Consider the following 23,739-nt stretch of genomic DNA (forward strand, 5'->3'; position numbering starts at 1 on the left):
TTAATGAAATTGTTTCAGTGACATGACGGTAAAAGCTCATAATGGATTGGATGCCCTAATGTAATGAAATTACTCCCTTCTGCCTTTAAAAAAAAAAAAAAAAAAAAGGCGCAATTAATATTTACTGAGACCTGACAGGCTTCAGTGTGCGGTAGCGTGCAGCGCTGTCAGGCAGCAGCGCGCAGAGCCGGGGCGGCGGGCGGCTGAGCAGCCCTGCGGCGGGCAGCGAGCCGGCGCTGCGAGGGGGTGGAGGGGCACCGCGGGGACGGGGACCCCCCAGCCCGGCCCTCCGAGGCGGCTCTGCCCGTGCCGGCCAGCCTTCATCCTCTCCCTTCCTTTCTGCAGGCAACTGGACAACAACCAGATCAGCTGCATCGAAGATGGAGCCTTCCGAGCCCTGCGTGACCTGGAGATCCTGTGAGTTGACTTGGCGCTGGGCTGGGGCGGCGGGGGGGTGGCTCTCCCCACGCTGTGGGGCTGGGCGAATCTGGGGCTCGATACCCTTCCTTCCCACCTCTGACCGGTGCTGCAGGTAGCGAAGTGAAACCTCACACTTCCCCCGGGCTGAGGTTCCTGCTAATTAAACCACAATAGACGACTTCTGTGCTGCCGCTCCTGAGGAGCAGGGAGCTCGCCGTGCTCGCTGCTGCATGGAACAGATGGGGTTCGGCAGTATTCAGAGTGCGTCCGATGCGTGCTCTGCAGCCAGAAACCTGGCCAGGTCCGCGTAGTGTCGAGTAGCGGGTGGGTAACAGGTTCACGGGGAGCAATGTTAGGAGGTACCTAGCGATCGCCCTAGACAAAAAGCTGTTTAAAAGGCGTTTGGTGTGTAAGAGGGAGGAGAGGCGGACGTTTGGCAGGCTTATTCAGTGCAGTCATTGGCTTTTGGGGAGGATCCTGCTCGCAGGGCTGAAATAATGCCACGTTGTGCTCTTCGTGTGCCACAAACTTTACACATCGGCTGTTAAAGCTGCAGCCTGCACCAAAAAAGGAAAAAAAGGATTTGACAGTGAAAGCTGACTCCAACAGAGAAAAAGCACATTGGATTTAGAACACCGTCATTGTAATGTAAAATCTAATATTGCCCAGAACTCAGCATCTGAGCAGATAATTTGCTTATTATCAGTAGTTACTTGTGCACTTAGAGACCTTTTGTGGAATAGGTTTTGACTATACGAAGCTTTCCCTGTTACCTGAAAGTTAATACTGCAAAGTGCAAAGTGTTAATCCTTGTGAAAGCACACAGTCCTCAGCCAAAATGGAGAGGGAGCCTGGGGGGGGAGGAACGACACCCCTCCAAAATGCAAACCCTCAGCATCTGAAGTGGAGTTGATACGGGTCCAGCTGAAATGGTGCACACTTCAATGCAGCAGAGAAGGCCTGCACAGACGGCTTGCTGGAAAGCTTGCCCTTCCGTTGCATGCTATGAAACGGCAAATGGTAGGTGGTTAAAGTCAGCATCTGCCTCGTGCAGTCCTGGCACCTGGAGATTCAGCAGGCTCCAGACATTGCCTTGGCTTCTGAGAACAGGCAATACAGCGGGCTTTATAGGCAGCCCCGTGCCACAGGGGTTTTGAATATGCATGTGATAGTATTGGGAATTCTTCCTCGAGGGCTCTACCCACCTCGTACTGATGGGCAAAGGAGTTTCGCCATCAGCCTCAGCAGCAGCAAGCCCAGCTTTGTGAGGGACCTGGGAGTGGCGGCTGTGCGGGTTTGTCCGTCACGGTCATCTGAGATCCCTTTGGCCCCTCTCTCTCCCTAGCTGGGATATTGTTATTGATCAGACAGCGTGTGTTGCTCATATTGAGCTGACAGTAGGTATCTGCAGAGTTCCTTGTCTGGGAACTTACATTATCCAGAGTATTGTTTGAATTCTGTATTAATAGTGCTTTTCAGGAAAAGTAATGTCTTACCACTATAAAGTTTTACTTGTCTGTCAGATTGAACAGTCTACTGTGTGATGAAAGAAAGGAAGAAAAGAAAAAAATCATGAACTCCTATAGAATTGACTTTTTTTTTTTGATGGACTGATTTTTCCACATCCACAGGGAGTGAATCAGTCCTCCACCGACAGTAGGCTGTGCTAGAACTTTCACTAAAAGAGACTGAGACTGGGCAATAAATGGAGCCTTATTTGCAATATATAGAGTTCTGCAGGCTCTGAAAAAGTTGCTGGGAATGCATTCCTTCTCCCCAGGGTGTAGTAAATGTTGACTTAGTTTATTTACCTCTCTGCTTTTAATCGGCTAATTCTATGCCAGTGATTTGTGGGTGGAAGGAGGATGTATTAAATACATCATAATCAGTTCTTTAGTACATTTTTAATTTTCAGCACAGGAAAAATCAATCTTAATTCTGAAAGATGAGAAAATAGATTGATAGTATCTATTTCTAAAGGTATTTTTTTTGCAGTCAAAAAATGTGAGGTTTGTATTTCCAACCTAATTGGAACTTTTTTCCAAGTTTTTCTCCAAACAAAGTTTGAGCATTTAAATCTCACTATCAAAATAAATTTGCTTAGTGCCCAGAGAATATAATATCTTCAGTAGTAAGTCATAAATGTTAAAAAATTAGTGATTTGAACTATCAAAAAATATTAACAAGTGAAACCAAAGTTCATCATTTCAGAGCACTATATATTTTATGCAGATATATTTGAAACTGTAATTCAATATGTAGAAAATATTTAATGATTCTGGCAAAAATTAATCTAACTATCTGTTTGAACAGGTTGCAAGGGTACCAAATTGTGTATTCTTTATCTTACTGAAATCTTGTGACCTTTCTGATGTCAAACGTTTACATTTCTGCACCTTTTCTCTGCACACCTGCCAGTCTACAGAATTCTAAATTCTGTAGGTAACTTGGGGCAGAGACAAGATGGGTAGTGTTACTCAAAAAAATAAATGAAGAACACTTTCTTTAGAAGCACTTTGGCTTCTGAATTGCAGTTTTCATTCACCTTGAATTCCTCAGAAAACCTGACTGCAAGGTGCTTGGTGATTTGGTAGATGTAGGAACAGAAGGAAATTCTGCAGCTGTCCTTCAAAACGAGGAGCACTCCATGGTCCATGTTACTTATTTCTGCTAGTCAAGCAAACTGGTTTCATTTACTACTTCTATTCCCTTTTTCCTGTGTTGTGAATAAGTTCCCGTACCAACAAATAGCACAGAGGCAGAGCTGAAAACCGGTCTGAAATTGGTGACTCCTTTCAGTACTTGGCGTGGTGCGAGCAGTTGCCAACTCCAGCTGCAGCTTGGGGCAGACGGAGGCACTGGCCGCGGCTCCCAGCACAAACACTGTCTGCTGATCACTTTTTTGATTACAAGCTTCCATGTTTCGGATGTCCCCAAGGGTGTCCCTGACCCTACCATCTGACCTATGTAGACCATAACACAGGTGCCAAGTGCTTCTGGTCGCTATGAGTTTTGGGTTAAAAAGCTGCAAAAGGGTTGATTATAAATGCCTTGGTGCCTTCTGTTGATTGTCTTTGCCTCTGCGGCAAGGTGAAGATAATATCTGAGAAACGACGTGCCGAGAGGACAGACTTACTTACACATCCTTTCGTGGTGGCTTTGCCCTGGGGCCAGGTTTGTTCGTTTTTGCATCAGATTTTCCGTATGGCTTCCAGTGAAGGTTTTGGTTTTCATCTGTATGATAAAATAGGGATTTTTCTTGTTGACATACGTCCTTTCCCCCTTTTTGTAAGACGATAAAGCGTATTTCAGTGGGTACGTTCTTGCATTCCAACACGCAGAAAGGTGAGTGCGACTACTGCAACAGCAGGAAAATGTAAAAGGGACGTATTTTTATAAAGGGTTGGCCAAAGTTATTGACTAACTAATGACCTGTTGGAATAGCAATGTGCATAAAAGTTGAAAAACATTGGTGTGAAACTTTCATTAATTAAAGTGTCATTTTTAGTAGGAGAAGATTTTCTGCTCTGCTTATTTTTTAGTTATGTTCTGTGGCGATATCTGGCAATAACAGTGTTATTGAGAAATATTTATTAGTGTAGCTATAAGAGTGTTTGAAGATTATCTTAAAAACCTCACAAAACAAAACAAAACCAAACAAGCCCTCAAAGAACTCTTCAAAATAATTGTCCAGTATTCCGTAAGATGTGTGGCGATAGGATGTTCATATCCTTTGAGGGTTAGAAATTGGCCCATAGCATTATTTCCAAGTGTCCAAAATCATGAAGCATGGGAGATAAAGCTCTTTCAAGAGCTCAGAATTTCACCTTCAGTCTCCTAGGATGTGTGAATAAAAGGAATTAATTTGAAAGTGGTTCAACAAGCTTGGTCAAAGTGAATAAAGTAGTAATATTAAGGGAATGATTGTGCTGTTAGAGTGGAAGTGCTGAACAATACTTGCATTTTTAGAATCTGTATCTCAGTAAGGTACAGAACAAAATTTAGCAAAAAAAACTTTTAGTTTACGTATTATCGTTTTGCCACACCTGGGTAGCTTGAAAACTGTGTGGCGACATGGCCGTTGTGCCGCGTGGACAGGGCAGAAAGAATTAGGAGTCACTGCTGGCAGCTTAGGTGGAGTGTTTTCCTTGTTTTCTATTGTAAAAGCTGTTTTTCCTCCTTCTTTATGATAGCCAGAGGGACTGGAGCTGGAACACATTTTGTTCACTGCAGATTTTCTCTAAAAAAATAATCCTGAACCCACAAGATTTTATCATACCACGAGCTAAGCCTAGAAGATCTGTGGATAGTATTCCATTAAAGAAGGCAAAGAAGTTCTTGCTGTACAGAGCTAGTACAGAATGACGTGGGATTTTGTTTGTCGTTAGTCATATTAATTGTAGGTCTTTCATATAATATCTCTGAGCCTGAAAGTCCTTTTTCCTGGGTTCCACCTGCTTTTTGACATGAAGGAGCGCTGACTCTGTCGTTGAGTCTGTAGCAACAAACTACGCACATGGGAATCCGCTATTCAACGCTGGGCATGTTAGTGTGAAAAATTGTGATCATTCACTCGCAAGTAATACTGAAGAGGTGCAAGTACAGTCACCCAAATATTCACACTAGTTTAAAGCTGTAACAGCAGTTCCAAATCAGCAGTAAATATTTGATCTTAAAAAAAAAGATAGTTTTCAGATTGTAAAATGCAAACAAATGGAAACACACCACCTCTCCATCCCCAAAATTTTAAAATGAAAATAGTAGGATTCTTAGAAGTTAAAATTATTCCATCAGTGTTTGAATAGAACCTTTTCTCTCCAAGCACTTCTGCCTCACTTTTCTTCCTGCTCTGCATGGAACACCCAGCAGCACACAGCTACAAGTGCCGTGCACTGGTTTCTTTCGAACTCTTCCTCAGCAGCGAGTCGTGGTCTGCAGGACAGAGCGCGATCTGTCAGACCGGTTGCGGTCTGTATCCCCCAGTTCTTCTGTGCATTGTCTGACACATCCATTCGCTGCAAGCATTTTACGCGCTGAGTAGGTTTATTCATGCTTTCTTTTTTCAATCCAATACATTCCTGTTAGAAAGGACTGTATTTCATTAAAAATTTAATAATCAATGCAATTTCTGATAGAGATGTCATGGAGGAGTGTGCTTATAATACACGCTTCCTTTTGTCCTAGCAAACTTTTAAGAACTTTTCGGAACGTGAATCATTATTTTGTGCTACAGCCAGGATTTAATTGTTCCTGTGGTTGTCTCCTGTATGCTGAACACTCAGTTATAGTCAGTTTTACTTATTTGCAAAATGCTATTCTGGGCATGTCTTAACTAGATAGAAGATTTTCATTTGCTTTCCCAATCTGGAGAGTCAGGGAGCGAAAGTCATGACATACTTCTAAATATATGAGATGTCATTGCTTAATGAAAGCCTGAAAATGCCACACAAATGTGATTTCCTCCTCTATTTTGCTGGAAATTAGGATCGGTTGAGGCAATCGGGATCAAATTTGAACTCTGTAAATTGTGTTCCTATAACTGATATCAAAATACCCAAGGACAATAATGAAAATGAAATTTCTATTTAAATTGCTGTGCATAGCTGTTTTACTCATACTCGAGTACAGTAAAATTAAAACGGTTGGGTTTTGTGGTAATGTTTTTTTTTACCTAAGGGTATACATTAGCTCAAATGTATGTAAATAAATAAAATGAATTTAAAATCTTTAGTTATTTCTTCAGTCAACATGTACATAATACAGGTCATAAAAACAAAACTGAAGGGAGTGACTGTTGGCAGTATATGAGTAATTGAAGTGTCTACCGGTTAGCTGAAGAACAAGGAGTTTGGCTTTGCTAAGAATATCGCCAGTTTTCCGTGCCGAGCTTGTATCACAGGCAATCAAGTTCTGCCTGAGGAAGGACAAAAGGCGTTTTGGCAATTGAGAAATGATGCACCCGGAGTATGGAGGTATCGGTGGACAAATGAGAATTTCCTTTTTTCTTTACTCCGTTACTTATTAGACTGTTCGGTAGTTTTTCCCGTTCTTCCTGCCTCCTGTATCACTGTCGGCCTTTAAGGAAAGGAGAAATGCTCCTGAAGAACCCGGCTGCTCTTATTACAAGGTTTCTGTTAAATTAATCAGTTGGAGATACGATTTAACTACAGAAATGCCTTTTTCTAGAGAACTTTTGGAAAGCTACTGCACCCTCAGTGGACCCTACTGACATGAGATGCGTAATTAGCATAAAGAATTGATGGAGGAAGGATGGGGTGCTTACATGGCTGCTTGATAGGAAATGTTTTTGTTTGCTGACATGTGTCTCTGGGAGATCTGGTGTCATTGCTCAAGATATGGAAATGACATCGGAGATAACCTCTGTTCTGTGACATGTTACAAAACGTGCGGTTGGAAGTGCGGCACAGCGAAAGGAACGCTGTCCAGATGGCACCGTGGTGACAGGCTTTATATCAAAGACCAGCAGAGATAAAATAAGAGCAGGCAAGAGAGGGCCTCTGAAAATCACTGATGCCTGTTACTAATGTAATGTAACTCTCTCTTTATGAGGGGAATATATTTGCATAAATTCATTGATCAATGGTTTTGCTAATCCTGCGGTATTCCAGGCATGTCCCAGCAAATTGATGAACATTTCTATCAATCCTCAGTGCGGCCACCTAATTATATTACATATTTAGGAAAGATGGATTTTTTCCCCTCCTGGAGCAGATGTAGCAGTCGAATGCTGTGCTCGTTCTCCTTTCCTGCTCCCATTAGGTTGGAGATTTTTTCCCGTTTAAGAACAGCCTGGAGCCATGGAGGCTGCAGAGCTTATCAAGGTAAGAGCAGTGCCAGGTTAGAATTATTAGTTTCATGAATCACTGACCAATATGCTTTTTGAGGAAGCCCGGTTTCACAGCTTGTGTAGTTTAAGCCCTTTATTGGTGCTGCAGTCACTGCTCCGAGAAGCTCCAAAGTCAAAACTCCAGGAGGCACAGAGATTTCTGGCTAACCCTCTCCCCCGTGATATTAATTGTTTCATTTGCATGCTCTGCTCATCTCGTGACTTGCCCTCCCTCCCCTTTGACTGATGTAGTTTCTTCGTCAGTAATATAAAAGATGTAGAACAAGCATTTTGACTGTTGAAAGTCAAATGAATGTGAGCGACTTAATCCAGAGGACACTCAACTGTATATTTAATGCAGACCTGCAGCTCAACACCTTAACCAAAAGCTGGGCTGAAGACTATGACAATAATAAAACTCCTTGCAGATGAAGATGAGGTGGTGACAGAGTTCTGAGGGAAAGTAACAAGGTCAAGGTAGATGATAGTCATTTTATGCCGTAATTTGCATTTCATTGTTTATATGCCTTCCCAAAGCAGGTGGATGACGATACTACAGTAGCTGGGTGCAGTCCGATCGGCATCCATAAGACCTCCTTGGCTGGAGGAGTAGGCTGTGTGCCTGTGTGGCACAGGTTTCCCTGATACCAGTATCAAATATGCCAGGATGTCCTCGGCCCTTTTGTGACACCGTTTGGGGTCCAAAACTGGTGGTGAACGGGGGAACTGCTGCTTGCCCTAGGGTCAGTCACCACAGCAGCAAACAAATGATGATTTTGAAAAACGTTTCAGAACACAAAGTGGTTACCTTCTTGTTTTCTGCGTGCAATTAAAGACGTTGTTTATGGCCCGCAGAGGTGTAAATGGTTTGTCTTTTTCAGAGGCTGCTTTTGTCCCTCTGCTGTGCTGGTAGAACAACAGAGACAAAGGCTCTGCGCTGGAGCCGGTCTTTGCACAACAGAGGACTCAAACACCTGGTTTCTCTGGAAAGAGAGAGTAAAATTACGGTGGGAGCTCTGTGTACCAGAGTTGTTGGTCTACTGCTTCAAGCACTGTGTCAGGTATTTAGCCTTAAACTGTAGCTGCTGGGATCAGGGTACTATGCACTACTTATTATTAGCAAGATCCAATATTTTTAAGCTGGGACAATAATATTGTATCTATAGTAAGCTAGAAATCAAAGCAGTAGAATGTAGATAGTTAGCTTCCTAGTGAAGTAGATAATTATACCTGCACCTGAAAAAAATGCCTAGGTAAAAGCTTATTCTGATGTAAAAATCAAACAGCGTCTTTTTTTCCTGCTGTTCACAGGGGTATGCATGTAATATGAGGATATATGTGTTTACATATTTGTGATGAAAACAGCTTGTACGTTACGGTTAAATCAGGAAAAATAATTTTTAAAACTTTAAGAAGAAAGGCATCTGATTAGTGTGAATTAGATTTTCTCTACATAGCGTATCCAGTTCTGTGTTTAAAAAAAAAAAGAAAATATAAGAGCTGCATGAAACAATTTTAAAGTAATTTGAAGCCGGATAATCACATTTTCTATGTTAATTTAGTTTTCATAAATGAAGCAATTTCATGTTAACTGGTTTGATATTTTTGAAGCAGAGTGAAGTTTCTTAAGTTTCTGTTTTGGGGTGAATAAATAATCTGAATGTGTTGTTTTGATATATATGAGTGATGGATGGCCAGCTTAGGACATCTGCAGATCCTTGGAAACAATGTTAAAATGCTGTAAGGTCATCCAGAAACCTTTGTTGTGACATACCATGTTGCTTTTGAGTATTTTAGAGATACCTCAGAAAATAGCTTGGTCAGTTGAAAGTGTATCAAGTGTGTTGGCTACATACAGCCGTTGAAGGAAACAACAAACAGTTTCGCCATTTATTTCTAAAAAATGCAGGTATCCCTCTTGTCTTCATAGTGCTAGGTGGCATGAGGTATCTGTGGCTTGCAAGTGCCAAACTGTGGCTGGGACTGGCATTTATTTGAGGATAAAATAGAACAGAACGTTGTGGAAGACAAGTTGATGGCTGCAATGGAAGGATGTAGGAGCATGTACTGAACAAGGGCTTTGTACCCCAGATTGGGGCAATTTAGATTTGCTTTTGCATCTTTTGCCATTAGAATCTTATTGTGTCTGTCACCAAAAGTGCTTTTTGGGGAGAAGGGAGGGTGGGAAAGCAGGTCTTGTTCATGGATTTCAGCTTTGGCCTTGGCTACCGTGATCGATAGATTGCCGCAATGCAGCATCTCTGCGACGACGCTCGAAGGCCGCTGAGAAGCCCCGGTTGGTGCAGAAGGCGGTTGCGGGCTGGGCGGGCTCTGGGGAGGGGGATAGCCCACTCCGCGAGCACCCGAGCTTCTGACTGGCTCCTTGGGCAATTTCAGTGATGTCTTAACAGGGTCGGGTCCATTTTATCTGTGAGACACCCCGTCTTCCCGTCCACGGCTAGGGCGTTAGAGATCAGGCGAGGCACTTCGGCTAATACTTCGGCTGAAACAGTCAGGACAGACCGTCCACAATAGCAATTCTCTTTTATTTTGTATGCATGCAGATGTTACAGGGAAACAGCCATCCATGGAGAAGAGTTGGCTCCTTTTATTTAGCTGCTACTCGCGCTTGTAGAGTATTCCTGAACAGGTCATGAGTGCTTTGAATTTTTTTCTGTGTGTATTTTATTTTGCACTTTTTCACTCTGTGGACTGAACGCACGCGAAACACTGTGAGTATTTGCTATTCAAATTGTTGTGGGTTCTTAGCTGTGTTGCCTAAGCGTGCATGAATATAAGCAGGTATTGCTGATTCTCGTGGGCAGGTGGTGTTTGGGAGAAGTTTAAAAATTTGATAGATAGGTTTTTTTAAACATATTGACCTTTTTCTTGTGAGATGCACGCAAGCGCTGTCTGATGTATTATTAAAGGAAAAACTCAATGTTTAATTCCTGATGGAAAGCAGATCCCTTTCCAGCTTCACCAAGAAACACGTAATTGCCCTTGTAGGAGCTACGTGTTGTCTTTGTTCTTTCAAAACGTTTCTTTCCTCTGTAAATGTAACTTTTTCCTTAACAACTGTTCATACACGGAAGTCTAAATTCACAGAATGTGTATATCACACATTCCCTGTTTCATTCATGTGGATTTATATTAGTCCATATATTAGCCTTAATTTCCAGGTGTGTGAATTGCAGGTAGGGGCATCACATACTGTTAGAATACAAAATTATTTCACAAATATGGTCTACGTCTCGTGCGTTTTGGGGAGGCACTTATGGCATTAAAGGCGGAATTTCCTCTTTAAAAGATTTGCTTCTTTTCCTTCCTTTGCTGTCGAAAGGTGAGAATCGCCTTTGTGGCTCTGTGCTGCACCAAGTCCGTTGTCATGCTGCTGGAGGTGTGAAAGATCTCCTCCCGCTGCCCTCTCCCAGTGGGAATGCCAATGGTCTTGGGAGCCGAGGGGCAGCGAGGCGCTGGGCTCCTGAGATCGGGGGGCTGCTCTGGCCAAAGAAATCGGGGCCGGTATCTGGGCTGCACGACATGGTAGCTCTGCCGTTGGAGAGCAATGGAAACCAGGGGCTGTGGCAGCTCACTCTCCGTGGGTGCCAGTCGCCTGCCTCCTAAAAGGCTTTGTTAAAACCTTTTGCGCTGACACCCAGGCACTCAGGCTAAACTGCTGCTGGTGCCATTTCTATTTCTTGTTAAATTTACGCTTCTCCAGCAGCGGTGTGCTGCATGCGTGGGGTTTGCCAGCCCGTCCCTCCTTCAGTCCTACTGGTCAGCGTGGGACCTGCAGGAATCCGCAGTCCCGCAGGCGGTGCCGCATTGCGGCAGGGGATGAAGCGGCAACAGGCTGGCACAGTGACCATCCCAAAGAAATTGAATACTGTCACATAGCCCCTTACAATGGGTGCAGAAGTGTATTTTTTTTTCACTTTCTCTAGCTCTGAAAAGATGACTAGTTTCTCTCTGCCCTTGGAATGGCTTTTCTGTTTCTGGGTGTGTTACATGGACAAGGATGAAAAGGATCTGTTCATTATGGGTGGGAAGTCTATCAAAAGGGAGGCTTTTACCGTAAGGTTATAGCATTAAGGCTGCAGTGTACTCAGGATGGGACAAATTAAAACATGGTTTTGGAGAATGACACAGTTCCTTTCTGATCTAATTTTAATCAGTTTCTTTAGAATTTCTGTCGGTGGTCTTCTGTAAGAAACCCGCAGCACTCAGCTGACTGAATGCTGAAACATTTTACCTTGGAAATCTCTATTATTAAATGCCTTCAGCCTGAACAAATGGCAGAAGTTGCCTGCTCCTTTCAAATTATAGAATTGGACTGTGTTCGTTTGGATTGGGTTATGTTTATCAGACTGCTTTAGCTTCAGAAAGGACTAAACAGAAACAACTGCTGGGCAGGAACCTGAGAAATTGTTTTATTTTGCTGAAGTACTGATGCGTCACACTTCAGGTTTGTATGGTCTAACTCTGTCTTGTTGATTGTTTTTCATCCTCTCCATAAATACACTCTGGTAAGCCTTCCGACCTCTGTATGCATCGAGAACCCAATCCAGTTTCCACTGATTTTGGCAGGAGTAGCACAAAATCCAGAAACTACAGTACCTGACGTGTATGCGGTTATGCAACACCAAGAACCATCTTTAGTAAGAGAGATCTCTGTATAAACTGAAAAAAAAAAGTATTTCACAATTAATTTATTTTAAGGTAATATAATTCTATTATTAATTTAATTATATTAAGTCATTGAACAAGAGATTTTCAAATGAATCTACAAAACAAAATTTAGGTGAGTTGAACACAGTTATAGTTTTGATCGCTGTGGTTCCTGTGAAAATCTGCAGCTAAATAGATTGCTGGGCCTAGATTCATTGCCTGCTGAAATCAGCAACAGGGTTTGCACTGACTTCAGTGGACATTGGTCTGGGTGTTACGATAATTGGACTTGTTCCCATTGGTTTTGGGCAATAGTATCAGCCCTGGAAACTGGGTACCTCAGAGAAACATCAAAACCAACCTGAAGATGTAAAACAGTTATTCAGGGTTTGCAGAAATACTTTTCTTTCTCAGAGTCCAAATACTTACAGAAACTTATGGAGATGTAATTGGGAGTCAGAGCCACAGCAGTCATCCCCGATACAGTGTACTGAAACATGTGTAGCCTTTGAGCAAACACTGGAGAAAATTTCTCGATTCCAAAAAAGTTCAAGGCAGTGTTTCTTGTGCCATTTTTGAGTTTAAAAAAATAACTCATGGGATAATCCTTAATTTAAAAATAAAACAGTGGCAGAAGAATTTCAGCCTGTGTTCTTTTGTCTTTGCACCATTTTTTTTATAACTAAAATTTCCATTCAGACTGGATTGAATTTGTATTTTATGTGTAGAATTAGAATGTCGTGTAAAAGATTGAAAATCTGATTGAAATTTCTCTAAAAAGCTTTTTCAACTCTCACTGGGCATACGCGTTAGAAAGAATTGGGGGGTGAAACTGGTACCTGTATTTTGTACAGCTAATGGAGGTGACTTGATAGTGTGGGAAAACAGATACGTCTTTCTGTAGATAGAAAGAGGAGACTGCCTTGGGGGGAAGTGGTAAGATGTTTCATGTGACATTCTTGACTTAACATCTAACAAAGTCCACAACCTAAATGAGCTTTCTACCCTCGTTCTCTGTGTAACCTTTATTATATTTTAGTTTAGGTTATCTTATAGAATCATAGAAAGTTTTGGGTTGGAAGGGACCCCTAGAGGTCATCTAGTCCAACCCCCCTGCAGGGAGCAGGGACACCGCTAACTGGATCAGGTTGCTCAGAGCCCCGTCCAACCTGGTCGTGAATGTTTCCAGGGATGGGGCCTCCAGTACCTCTCTGGGCAACCCGTTCCAGTGTTTTACCACCCTCATTGTAAAGAATTTCTTCCTTATATCCAGCCTAAACCTACCCTGTTTTAGTTTAAAACCATTACCCCTTGGTAATGGTATCTTGACTTCGCTCATCTTATGTTATTTTATTCTGTTATTCTTTGTTTCTATTTTATCTTTTTTTAGCATATTTGATTTATTTGTTTGTCGGTATAAGTAAGTAAACGCAGGCATAATGATGCATACGTACATGTACAACATAAATGCAGGGCTAAAGATAACACTAGACAGGTTTTAGCACTGGTCATGAGATACAAGTCACCAGAATTGTGAATTTTGCTCCCACTTGTATGTGTACAACAATACAATCTTTGATTGTGCAGGCCCGTACGACTTTTTTCTGGCCTCTCTTACTCATTTGCACCGATTACTATAGTCCTAATGCCTTTACCCAGGTAGCTCACCCAACAATTTTCTTAGCTGCAGGCGCTGTCTTTCCCCCTCTTCTGCTCTTAGCCTCAGCTCTTGACCTCGCCAGTCCCCACGACTCCAGCCAAGTAACAGCCAGTCACTGGGGAGAGTTAATGCAGCAATTACAGGACTTCCGTTAATCAGCCCAAAAAAAGTCGCTATAGGCAAATATAATCACCCTGGTTCTTGCTGGGTGACAAAAGAGGCACTTTAAAAAAAAGAATTTGTTATTACAATAACCCAGTTTCCCCAAAGCCTGATGGTTTTGAAAGTAATCTCACTCCTTCAAGGGAAAAAAAAAATCTGCCATAAACATCTGACCTTTATAATAAGCTTAAATAGTTAAAATCTCACAGTTATATGCAAATTAAAATCAGCCACAGAATGGGAAGAATCAGGCAATTGTAACAGTAAACACTGCTGGCAGTTTTATGCATAATGCCATGCTAAGCTTATTTATTTTATTTTTTTCATACATTTCTAGAAAGGACATTTTCTTCCCTCTGTGTCCATGAGACCAGTTGTATTTCGGATGTCAGCTTCCCAAGCTAACAATGCTAGAGCCTCTCCCGTTGCTGTGATGAGAACATTTGTGAACACGTTGGCAAAAGATTAATACTAGAACAGAAACCACAAATTGGCAACTGGATAGGTTGATTTATTTCAGTGGATTTTTATGTTTCACCTGGAGAATATTTAGAAGATTATTTGCCTGGGCTAACACTGTGTTTAAAAATAGCACTTGTGTAGTGCCAACTCATTTTAGAGTTGGGTACAAATATTGAGACAAAACCCCAGCTGTTACTGCTTTTGCTGCTAATTTGAGGTGTCAGAGCGCAGCTCCACTGCTGTACGTCACTGAATAAGGCCCCTTGTGAGATCATTATGTTTCCTAACAGTGGAGAGTAATGGATTAATCAGTGCAGCATCAGTTGCTTTCCTTATATGCCCACACGGTAGTTGCGGGCTTTAACTTAGAGTCTGTGGGGAGATCAAAGGACTGAGTACAAGAGGCACTCAGGGCTCACCGAAACTCTGAAGAGCTCCAATTGAGTTGTGGACTTTGCCTAAGGAGCAAATCTTGGACGCGTTGAAAATTGAGGGTGAGGACTGTGCTCAGTGCTGAGGGATAGAGTGCCAAAGCCATTTTGCTTTTTCTTCAGAGGCCATGAGAAGCAGTAAATATTTAATTTAATGCAAATTTCTTCTGACCTGTGTGAAAAATAGCTCTTTAGCGCTATTGAAAATATTGCTTCTTTTGCTCTACATTCTCAAAGTTAATTACAAACATTAATTATGCCAGTGTATAAAATTGGAGTCTTGGTTTTGTTGCTAAAAATAGATTTAGATTCACTTTTTGGAATTGGTAAAATGCCCCTGCTGTTAGTTAGATTAGGTGGTAAGTAAGGGCTGAAAGGGGTCTGAAGCTGTCCGCTATTGTCCCACCCTAGGGCAGGACCATGGGGTCCCATGCCATTCCTGCCAGGGATTCGTTTAGTCTTCTATTACAGGCTTCCACCGCTGGTGGCTGTGCACTCTGTACCAGCTCTTTTCTGTATTTTTCCTGTTATGGTAAGAAACATTTCCCCTATATCTAATCAAATTTCCCTTTTCTGAAATTTCAACCTGTTACTGCTTTGCTTAGCCCTTGTTGAATATAAGGAACAGAGAATTTCTCTCCCCTCTGCAATGGCTCTTTATGTAGTTGGAGAGAGGTTTAAGAGTGGCATGAATCTTCTAACGTAGAGGTCTAAGGTTCTATCACTGTTGGAGTTCAATTTTGCTGCTAATGCAGTTACCCAAATTGACGCTTCCTCTTCAGTATTTCAGGCAGACCCCAAGATCCTCTTCTTTATGTGCACAAATACTGATGGAGATGTCTAATCTTGTACGGATTCAGCAGTTTCTGTCCACGTGTACGCTGTGGAAAGATTGCTTCACGTATTTTTATTTACCAACACTCCAGTCACCCCCAAAGCTTTGGGGTCTTGGAGAAGTTGTCTTTCTGTCCCTGCCAGGGCCGGACTGTTGTGTTCCTCTCTGAGCTCCACTGGCAACTTGGGCTGAGCTGCTCAATCTGTTTTTGCATCATTTCATCCACTTCTGAACAGAAATAACATTATCAAGAAATCTATTTGCATGAGAGTCCTAATTATGCCTGAAGATGCCTTGGTTAAGTCTTAATAAATTTTCTGGTCTCATTCGCTGGCTGCATAGTTGCACTGGGGATAGGAAGCCTGGAAACCATGGTGGCTGCGGGAGAAGCAGTAAATCGGGGGGTATGACAGTAATTCACTCTTGGGAATGTTACAAGCCTGCAGATGCACCATTTGTAGCTATCCATCGCATGCACATAGATAATAATCTTGCATTAGGCCCAATTACATGGTGTTATGGACACACAACACACGGATTACACACGCAGCCGCCGAGCACGCTGAGATGAAGCAGCGGGGTAATTGAAGGAGACAGAAGGAAATGTTAGACTTGTTAGTGCTACCAGTGCTGCGGTGCCCGAGACGGCTGCTCCCCACCAGCCGTGCCCGTTTGCTGTTCTGCTCCGTTTCAGGCTCGCTTTCCAAATACGAGTTTATCACGGAGTGAGGTAACTCAGCTCCTTGTTCCTTCCGCGGCGTGTTGAGAGAGCTCTGAGCAGGAAAAGGAAATGAGCATCGTTGTTGAACTCGGAGCGAAGCCCGTAGACGTGTGGAAGGAGGTGCTGCCAAACTAGGGCTGCTGTTTGCAGGATTCCTGCTATCAAATTGCGTGTGTTCGAAGCCTCTGAAGAATCCCTAGTGCCCAAGTGTAAAAGGTATTCCAAACCAGCAATATAGTGAATGAGCTGGTGCCTTTTCAGATCTCTATTTACCTAGCAGTAAATGGGTCTGAATATTTCTTTCTAACTGAGAATTTTGCAAATGCTGCAATGTCCCTTGCTGAGCCAAATGCGACACAAAGGCAGCCTGACGTGTACCGAAAACCTGAACGGCCAGCACAGCAGACCTCTAGTAACGACGGTAGATGCTTAGTAAGGCTTGGGGAAAAGTGTTGATCAAAAATTTAATCTACCACTTAATTTCTCAATTTGATTAGCTCTTTGTGCTCAGCAGCTGCAGAAGTGGAATGTGAAAGAAAATCAGACTCTGTTACCGTCAGAAAACAAAGGATGTTTTCGGCAAGCGACATGTTCTCCCCTTCCCCTTTCATTTTACTCCATTCAGATTGTAAACAAGAAGCGTTGCTGTGGGTGTTGTACTGATGCACAGCTAGTAATCTGTGCACATTAGGAAAATGCCTTCTCCTTAGAAAAATGGACATTTGCATAGTGGTTTTTCCTTTTGCCAGTGATAAAATAGGATGGTGTAACTTTTTTTAAGCTGGGACGTAGCAGGTGGCATTGTCGTCAGTGTTATGTGTTTAACAAAAAGCCCAACCCTCCTACGTATTTTCCCCACTTGAAATGTGGCTGGAAAACATTACGGCATTTACTATTTTACGATGTACTTGTTGAAGTACTAATTGAAGAAATGAAATACTTAATATTTCAGATAATTCTGTTATGTTGTATAAATTTTTCTGACATCATTGCCAGAAGATCCTTTTGGTTCATGTCTAGTACTTAACTGGAACAGTGCGGGTAGATATATTGTAATGAAAGTACTATTATTTCAGAAGAATAGGTCACCAGGCATTCTGATATTCATTATATGCTCTTAATTATATCATTAATTGAATTCCAAGTAAGAGAAACAACATCTCTGTGTACTCTGTAATTTTCAGAATTGAGAACGTTTGACTGTTGATCTGACAGCTGGGGACTTGTGCTCTCTGAATTAGTCCAAGGAACATGAAAGAGTACTTCGAGTTCCTGAGTTTTTAAAATAAAATACTTGTATTACTAGTAAGGTTCAGAATTTAAATCCTTTCTTTTTTTTCCCAAAGTATCTTCCATAAAAGTTGAGTGATCTGGCATTAGGAGTATAATTTTTTTCTGACTCTCATCTAGTCCTGAACACCTCTGTTCCTACTCAAAAGGGTGGAGAAAGGAGTAAAGAATAAGGCATAAATATTATTTTAAAAAACCACACATACAGGACGCTAATTTCTACAGGTTAATGATTTTAATGTAATTGCATTGAATCTGGAATTAACAACTCTGTCAGAGAACTACAGTGGTGTACATGAATTTGGAGTAGGTCAGCAGAGAACAGAAATGCTACTGCATGTAGTTAGGTTTGCACAAAAAGTTTGAGGAGGGAGACAGGTAATTGTTTTCAAATGGTGAGAGGATTGGAGAGTGAGCATTCCTTCCTTTAAAAAAAATTCTGATTAGTGGGAGCTATAAGTCAGCTTTATTCTTCAGAAGGAAGAAAGCAGCTCCATGCGTGCCTCTAACCAGTTTGGGCAACTGGCAGCAGAGTGAGTTACTAGAGCAGTTCCTCTGGGGTTGTAAATTGAAGTCAGTGGGACTATGACAGTTCATAGCGGTGGAGGATGTACCACCTCGAAGACTGCTGATCCCACGTTATGCATCTTCCAAGTAGTCCTTGGAGGATCCTTAGGACTGCTGCAGTCTGCTTCTGCTTAGCTAGCAAGATCTGACAAGGATCACGGCCCAAGGTGGGAAGTTTGCTGGCATAAATAATATTGCCCATAACCTCAGTTTCCTGATTCAGCATTTTGGATGTGAATAGTTTACAGGGAGAGGACTTCTAAATGAGAGGACGGTGCTGTTTCAAGGGACAAGGGTATATTGGGTTCTGGAAGAGGTGGGAGGTATAAGGCTGGGGAAGACTCATAAGAATACAAGTTTCCCCATAAGACGTTGGAGGAGTCAGAAGATTCTGGAAGTATTCTGTTTCTCACAGCCTCCTGGTGTTTGTGCATCTGCTTCTGTGGATTTGAATCTTAGTTGGGGCAAAATGAGACTAGGGCCGTGGAGCAGCTAGCAGATGACTGGAGCAGAATTTATTTTAATTTTTCCCTTTGTGTGTTAAAAATGCCCCTGTATCATGTGCTTACTGCTGTCAGGACACCTACTCTTAAAAATCATTCCTGGTAAGGCTTCCTGTGCATGACAGAAAGCTTTGCAGAATGCCTCTAGAGCACACCTCTACCTGAAAACATCTCCCTTTGACAGCCGAAGAGTTCCTCCTGCGTGGGAGCTGCATGCTGCACACAACCGGAGCAGCAGGGTTAAATTCCTGCAGCTACAGCTGGGCTGTAGTGCAGAGAGCTCACTGTCAATTAGTGCCCTTTGCAGTGTTTGGCCTTCTTTGTTCTGAAATAATGGCTGTTATCATAGAAGTTTTATTGCCTTCATTATGGTTAACATTTAAATATCAATGAAATAGTATGCTACTAAGTCATCTGCGCAATAGCTATCTGCTAGAGCTATCCCTGAAATTTGTGTTTAAGGACTATATTAATTCAGTCCTGACTTAGGATTCGTAGAAGGAGGGTTGTATATTGGTTGATGAATTATGGGAAACCCTTGCTTATTAGGAGCAAAACCTGAGCCACTCTCATCCAATATTTTGTGAGTAGAAATACTGTGTGATTGGAATAATGTCTGTTAAACAGAAACATTTTAAGAAATTGAAAAATATTTTTGAATCATCAAATCAGACAGTAAAGACCTTTTAGCATCCAGATGAAGAATTGCAGTGGGAGACAGGGATGTGTTCGCTACCCTCAGTGCAGAAGGGAGCTGGCTGTCACGTACTGCTATGCCTGAATCCAATCCACGTCCTTCTGAAATCAATAGAAAGTCTGCCCTGAATTCCTATGGCTTCCAATGACTCCTGTGGTGCAGGGTGTGACCTAGTCAGACACCTGCTATGTATGCGATTTAATTTTTGTGAGCTGACTTTACATGTGGCTTTTATTTATCAGTGTATACCTGAGATCTTCCAACCAGGTGCATGTAACAGGCAACGGAGGCATGGGGTGAATTATATTTATATGTTTACAGAAAACAAAATGGTGATGCAATTAGAAATTTCATTTGTGAGCCTGATTTGAACTTCCCAACATACATGTATAAATGCAAATAGCAAATAAATATAGATATTGAGGGGTGGGTGTGTTGAGGTATCTATGTATGTGCCCTTATAAGAGGTTTTGTTCACTTTCTGAAATGATTGTACATGCTCGTTTTGGCCCCCTGTCCACAACAGACGTTGGTTTGCATCACTGGCTAAAGGCAATCGAGCAGTCGCGACTGTGTGACAGAGAGGTTCACTCTGCACCGTATAAATGGCCACAGTGGGACAGAAGTGTTGTCATCGTGACGTTAGCAGCAATTCAAAGGCAGAGCTTTCCAGCCGTGAGACTCCCGGTGCTCACTGCCGGCGCTGAAGCCCCAGTAAGGCAGTGGCATGTGCAGATTGTGAGGTACAGCTGAGGAAACGACACGGCTGATAGCTGCGAGAGCTGACTTGCAGCTTTGCTACTGAAGTTGACAGTACTTCCCTCTTCATTTTATCCACTAAATTTATAATAGAGTGTGTTTGAGTCTTTGCGTATTGAGAAACTGAATACACAAACCCATAGTGTTGTACACCATTGATCCCAGTACTTAGCTGTGTGTTTCTTGTCCAATTTTTGGCAGCAGCAAGTTTTCCAGAGGATCTGGAATGAATTCTGTATGTTATACTATAAGCCATGATGCACTAAGGCTGCCTACAGCTATATCAGTGTGGTGTGTGAACACGTGTGGCTTGACTGACACAGATCTCTGGCAACAGATCTCACATGCAGATTGCAGGCTTCCAGAACTCTGCTATCACTGACATAACTCGCTCTGCTCACAGATTTGGAAAGGAAGGGTCCTTTTGCTCCGTCGGTGTGGTTTGCTGTCACGGGTATGTCAGCCCCCAAGCTGGCTCCCGATCGATAGTGCATCCATCTGGTGCAGCACTGCGCTGAAATACCAGCCACGATCCTAATAACAAAGTGGTCGTGTTCTGCCCTGCTGCCATGCAGTGCGGCAGCACAGTGTCAGCCTGCTCACACACCTCTCCCAAGCGTGCCTGCGCAAAGCCGTCCCACCCTGCAACCTCCTGGCTTTGCCAAGAGGCGTATGTGTCTTCCTGAGTACCAGAAAAAAAGTCTCAATAGGGTATAATCTAATTTGGCTTTAATCTCTGATGTCGTAGATGATGCTTTTGCCAAGGGATTTCTAGGCAGAATTGCAAAAATATTTTTAAATTGTCAGATGACCAAGCGGGCTAGTTAACTTCTGTAAAACTCTTCAAGAGCTTTTGATTAAATGTCCTGTGTAAACAGAGAATATTGGAACAGCTAAATACTTCAGGGGAGGGTAGGTGCCTTTAGGTCGCCTCAGCAGGTATTTTCTTCGGCACGTACACAGACACACAGAAGCACAACCGTGTGCCACAGCGATCCTGGCGCGTGCCGTGCCCCTCGTGGAAAGCAGAGGTGGCTCCGTGCCGTGGCTCTGTGGTCACCACGCGTTCCAGCGGGCAGCTGCAGCCAGCAGCAGGACTGCCACGGTGGGACATGAAGCCATTGCCGGCCCCGCCAGTGCTCATGACAAACTGGGCTACTGTATTTACAGATTTGGTGCACTTGGAGCACGGCAATTATGCCCTGTTGGAGTGCTTTCCATTTCCTCTGACATCTTGATAAACTTTATAGCTCCTAATTTGCTAGAGAGTCATTGATATAATTAGGAGCTACAGAAACGGGAGCTGCACACTCAGCTGATGGCAATTGAGTCAGTTCATTTTTTGTAAGATGCGCTGAGGGGGTCCCTATCAGCAGGTGAGATCGTTTTCTCTTGAAGCTCTGCTTTGACAGAGCAGCAGAAATCCTTACACGCCTGGTCTGGACGTGTTTTATTACCGTCTGTTCCACTACCCATATATTTTTTCATTAGGAAACCAAAGCAAGGGTACCCATCCATCTGCGTGTTTTCAGAAGGGCCATTGGAGCTGTTGGTCTGTGTAAGCCGGCTGGGTTAACAAGCCCGTGAGAGTCACCAGCTCTCTTTTTCGGTGAGAGGGAGCACTTTCAGTGCAAAGCTTTCATATTGCGGCGTGTGAGTTTGGTGTTTCTCCGCTCAGGTTGCACCCGGTTTTCAGGCAGAGTGTTGGCTTAACCAGAAAGTCTGGACCTGCTCCAGCAGTCGATAAAAACTCATCTCCGATCCTCCTTGGTGCTGACACATGGTAAATGCTAACCTGCCTCCATTCTGCCGCAGCTGTTGGGTGCTTTGCCCTAGCAATATCTGTCGTGCTATGTCGCAAATTGTCTGAGGGATCGCTCTGCAGCCCTCACTGCTCGCAGCCTGGCCCGTGTGTCGCCGGGAGTTTTAGCTGCTTGTTTCTGTAAATAGTGTGTTGGTGAAGAAATGTAAATAATTGATCAATCTGTTATTCTCTTTTCTCTCTCTGTTTTTTTCTCCTGACAGTACTCTCAACAATAACAACATCACCCGCATTCCTGTTACCAGCTTCAATCACATGCCAAAGATCAGGACTCTGTGAGTATTATCTTCGAGTGTAATAATAATAATCATGATGTAAGCCAACTCGCTGGATATTTGTCATCTTGTGATCATCTTATTTCAGTCCCTTCCCGCCGTGAACATTAATTCCCCCAGCTCTCTGGAGGAGGACGGTCACTGAGCAAGCCTGGCCCCGTGGCAGCCTCAGGCAGCTCTGTGGGGCTGGGGCCAGCCGAGGCCGGGCAAGGGGACATCAGCCCGCGGGTGGGGACCACTCGGACGGGCCTGCAGCTGGGCAGGGTGGGCTGGGGCAGGCTGGAGACCTGCGGGGCCTGGCTGGGGCAGGGGCTGGGAGCCCCCGGGGAGGGCGGCTGCAGCCCTCGGGGCCCTGGCAGCGGGTTCGCTGGATTTACCCAGGGCTGAGTAAGATTCTGTCAAGAACTTGCGTTTACCTGGAAATGAAGCTGGCATTTTTTTCTTGTTTTTTTTTTCATAAAGTGAAATGTGTTCCAAGCTGGAACATCATCAAAATTGTGAAAACTGCTCAGATGTTTCAAGTTATTTGATTTTGTTAATATCCTGTGCTTAAATCCCATTTCTTTTCAAATTCAGCATACAGATTTCTGAAACAAGAATTTTTTTTAAGAATTTGAAAAAAACTTATTTTCCAGCTACTTTCTGAAACAAAATGTCACTGATTCTGATGCATTTTTTATAAAAGCTTCTCTTACATCAAATTCATTTTTCTATAGCTGGGCAGCATTCCACTAGAAAAGCTCTGATCGGCTTTAGTAGACCAAAATACAAAGACTGTGAAATTAGACTGTGTGCATTTGTATCGTTTAGCTATTCCTTGAAATTCCTTTAGGGAATACACAAGTTCAGGAAAAGTCATGTTTAAACAAAGTCTCTCTCTTTTTTCCTCCAAAATCTCAAACTCAACCAGGATGTATTTAGTCCTAAAAGCAAAGAAAGGGAAAGAGTAGCTAGCCTGAAAAATTTCTGTGGCACTGAAAAAACAAAATGCTTCAAGAATGCTACATATGCCCGTGTTAAATAGTAGCGAGTAAATTAACAGAACTGAAGAAAAATGGCTCTTAGTCATGTCAATCTATGCAAGAGAACCTCTGATTTAAATGTATATTCTTCATTAGATGGTGACACTCATAGATGTTTATGCAAGTAATTAAATGGAAATCGGATGTTTGTCTTCTAGAAAAGAATGGATAAAGAAGATGTAGGGGTAAGGTTCCTAGAGTTTTGCCTTTCTCATTCAGTCACAGTGGTCCAGAAAATTTGCCTGGCTTATTCAGATTAGTCAGTCTTGTCTGGTACCAGAGCTCACTGCCTTCTGCCATTTTCTTTTTAGTTTAATTTCGGAGATTGCTTTGTATAGAGCTCCCTGGAGACTTACACTGACTAATCCCCCTCTGCTGTAATTAAGGAAAAAAAAGAAAAGGAAAAAAAAAGGAAGGAAGTCATAAATAGGATTTATAAAGGGAAGCTTTTATATTGAATTCTGAGAGCCACATTTTCTACAACATGAATGCTGACCCACTCTAAAAGGATTTGCTGGAAATTTAATTTAGGGGCTGTAGCTAAAAGGGCACCTTTGCAAACTTGCGTTCGTGTTCATTCACCTCATGTTCTGTA

The 23,739-nt window shown here is 42.8% G+C and overlaps 1 protein-coding gene across 2 annotated transcripts in view; it reads left to right on the top strand.

Moving 5' to 3' along the window:
* The window catches only part of SLIT3 (slit guidance ligand 3), a 525,043-nt gene that overhangs the window by 297,569 nt on the left and 203,735 nt on the right, over nt 1-23,739 (top strand). For both annotated transcript variants that reach the window (XM_075442199.1, XM_075442200.1), the window contains exons 7-8: nt 346-417; nt 22,051-22,122. In XM_075442199.1, coding sequence (XP_075298314.1) covers nt 346-417; nt 22,051-22,122 — 144 coding nt within the window. The remainder of the gene's footprint in view (nt 1-345; nt 418-22,050; nt 22,123-23,739) is intronic.

This window comes from Opisthocomus hoazin, chromosome 23 (assembly GCF_030867145.1).
Source record: "Opisthocomus hoazin isolate bOpiHoa1 chromosome 23, bOpiHoa1.hap1, whole genome shotgun sequence".
Classification (NCBI taxonomy): Eukaryota; Metazoa; Chordata; class Aves; order Opisthocomiformes; family Opisthocomidae; genus Opisthocomus; species Opisthocomus hoazin.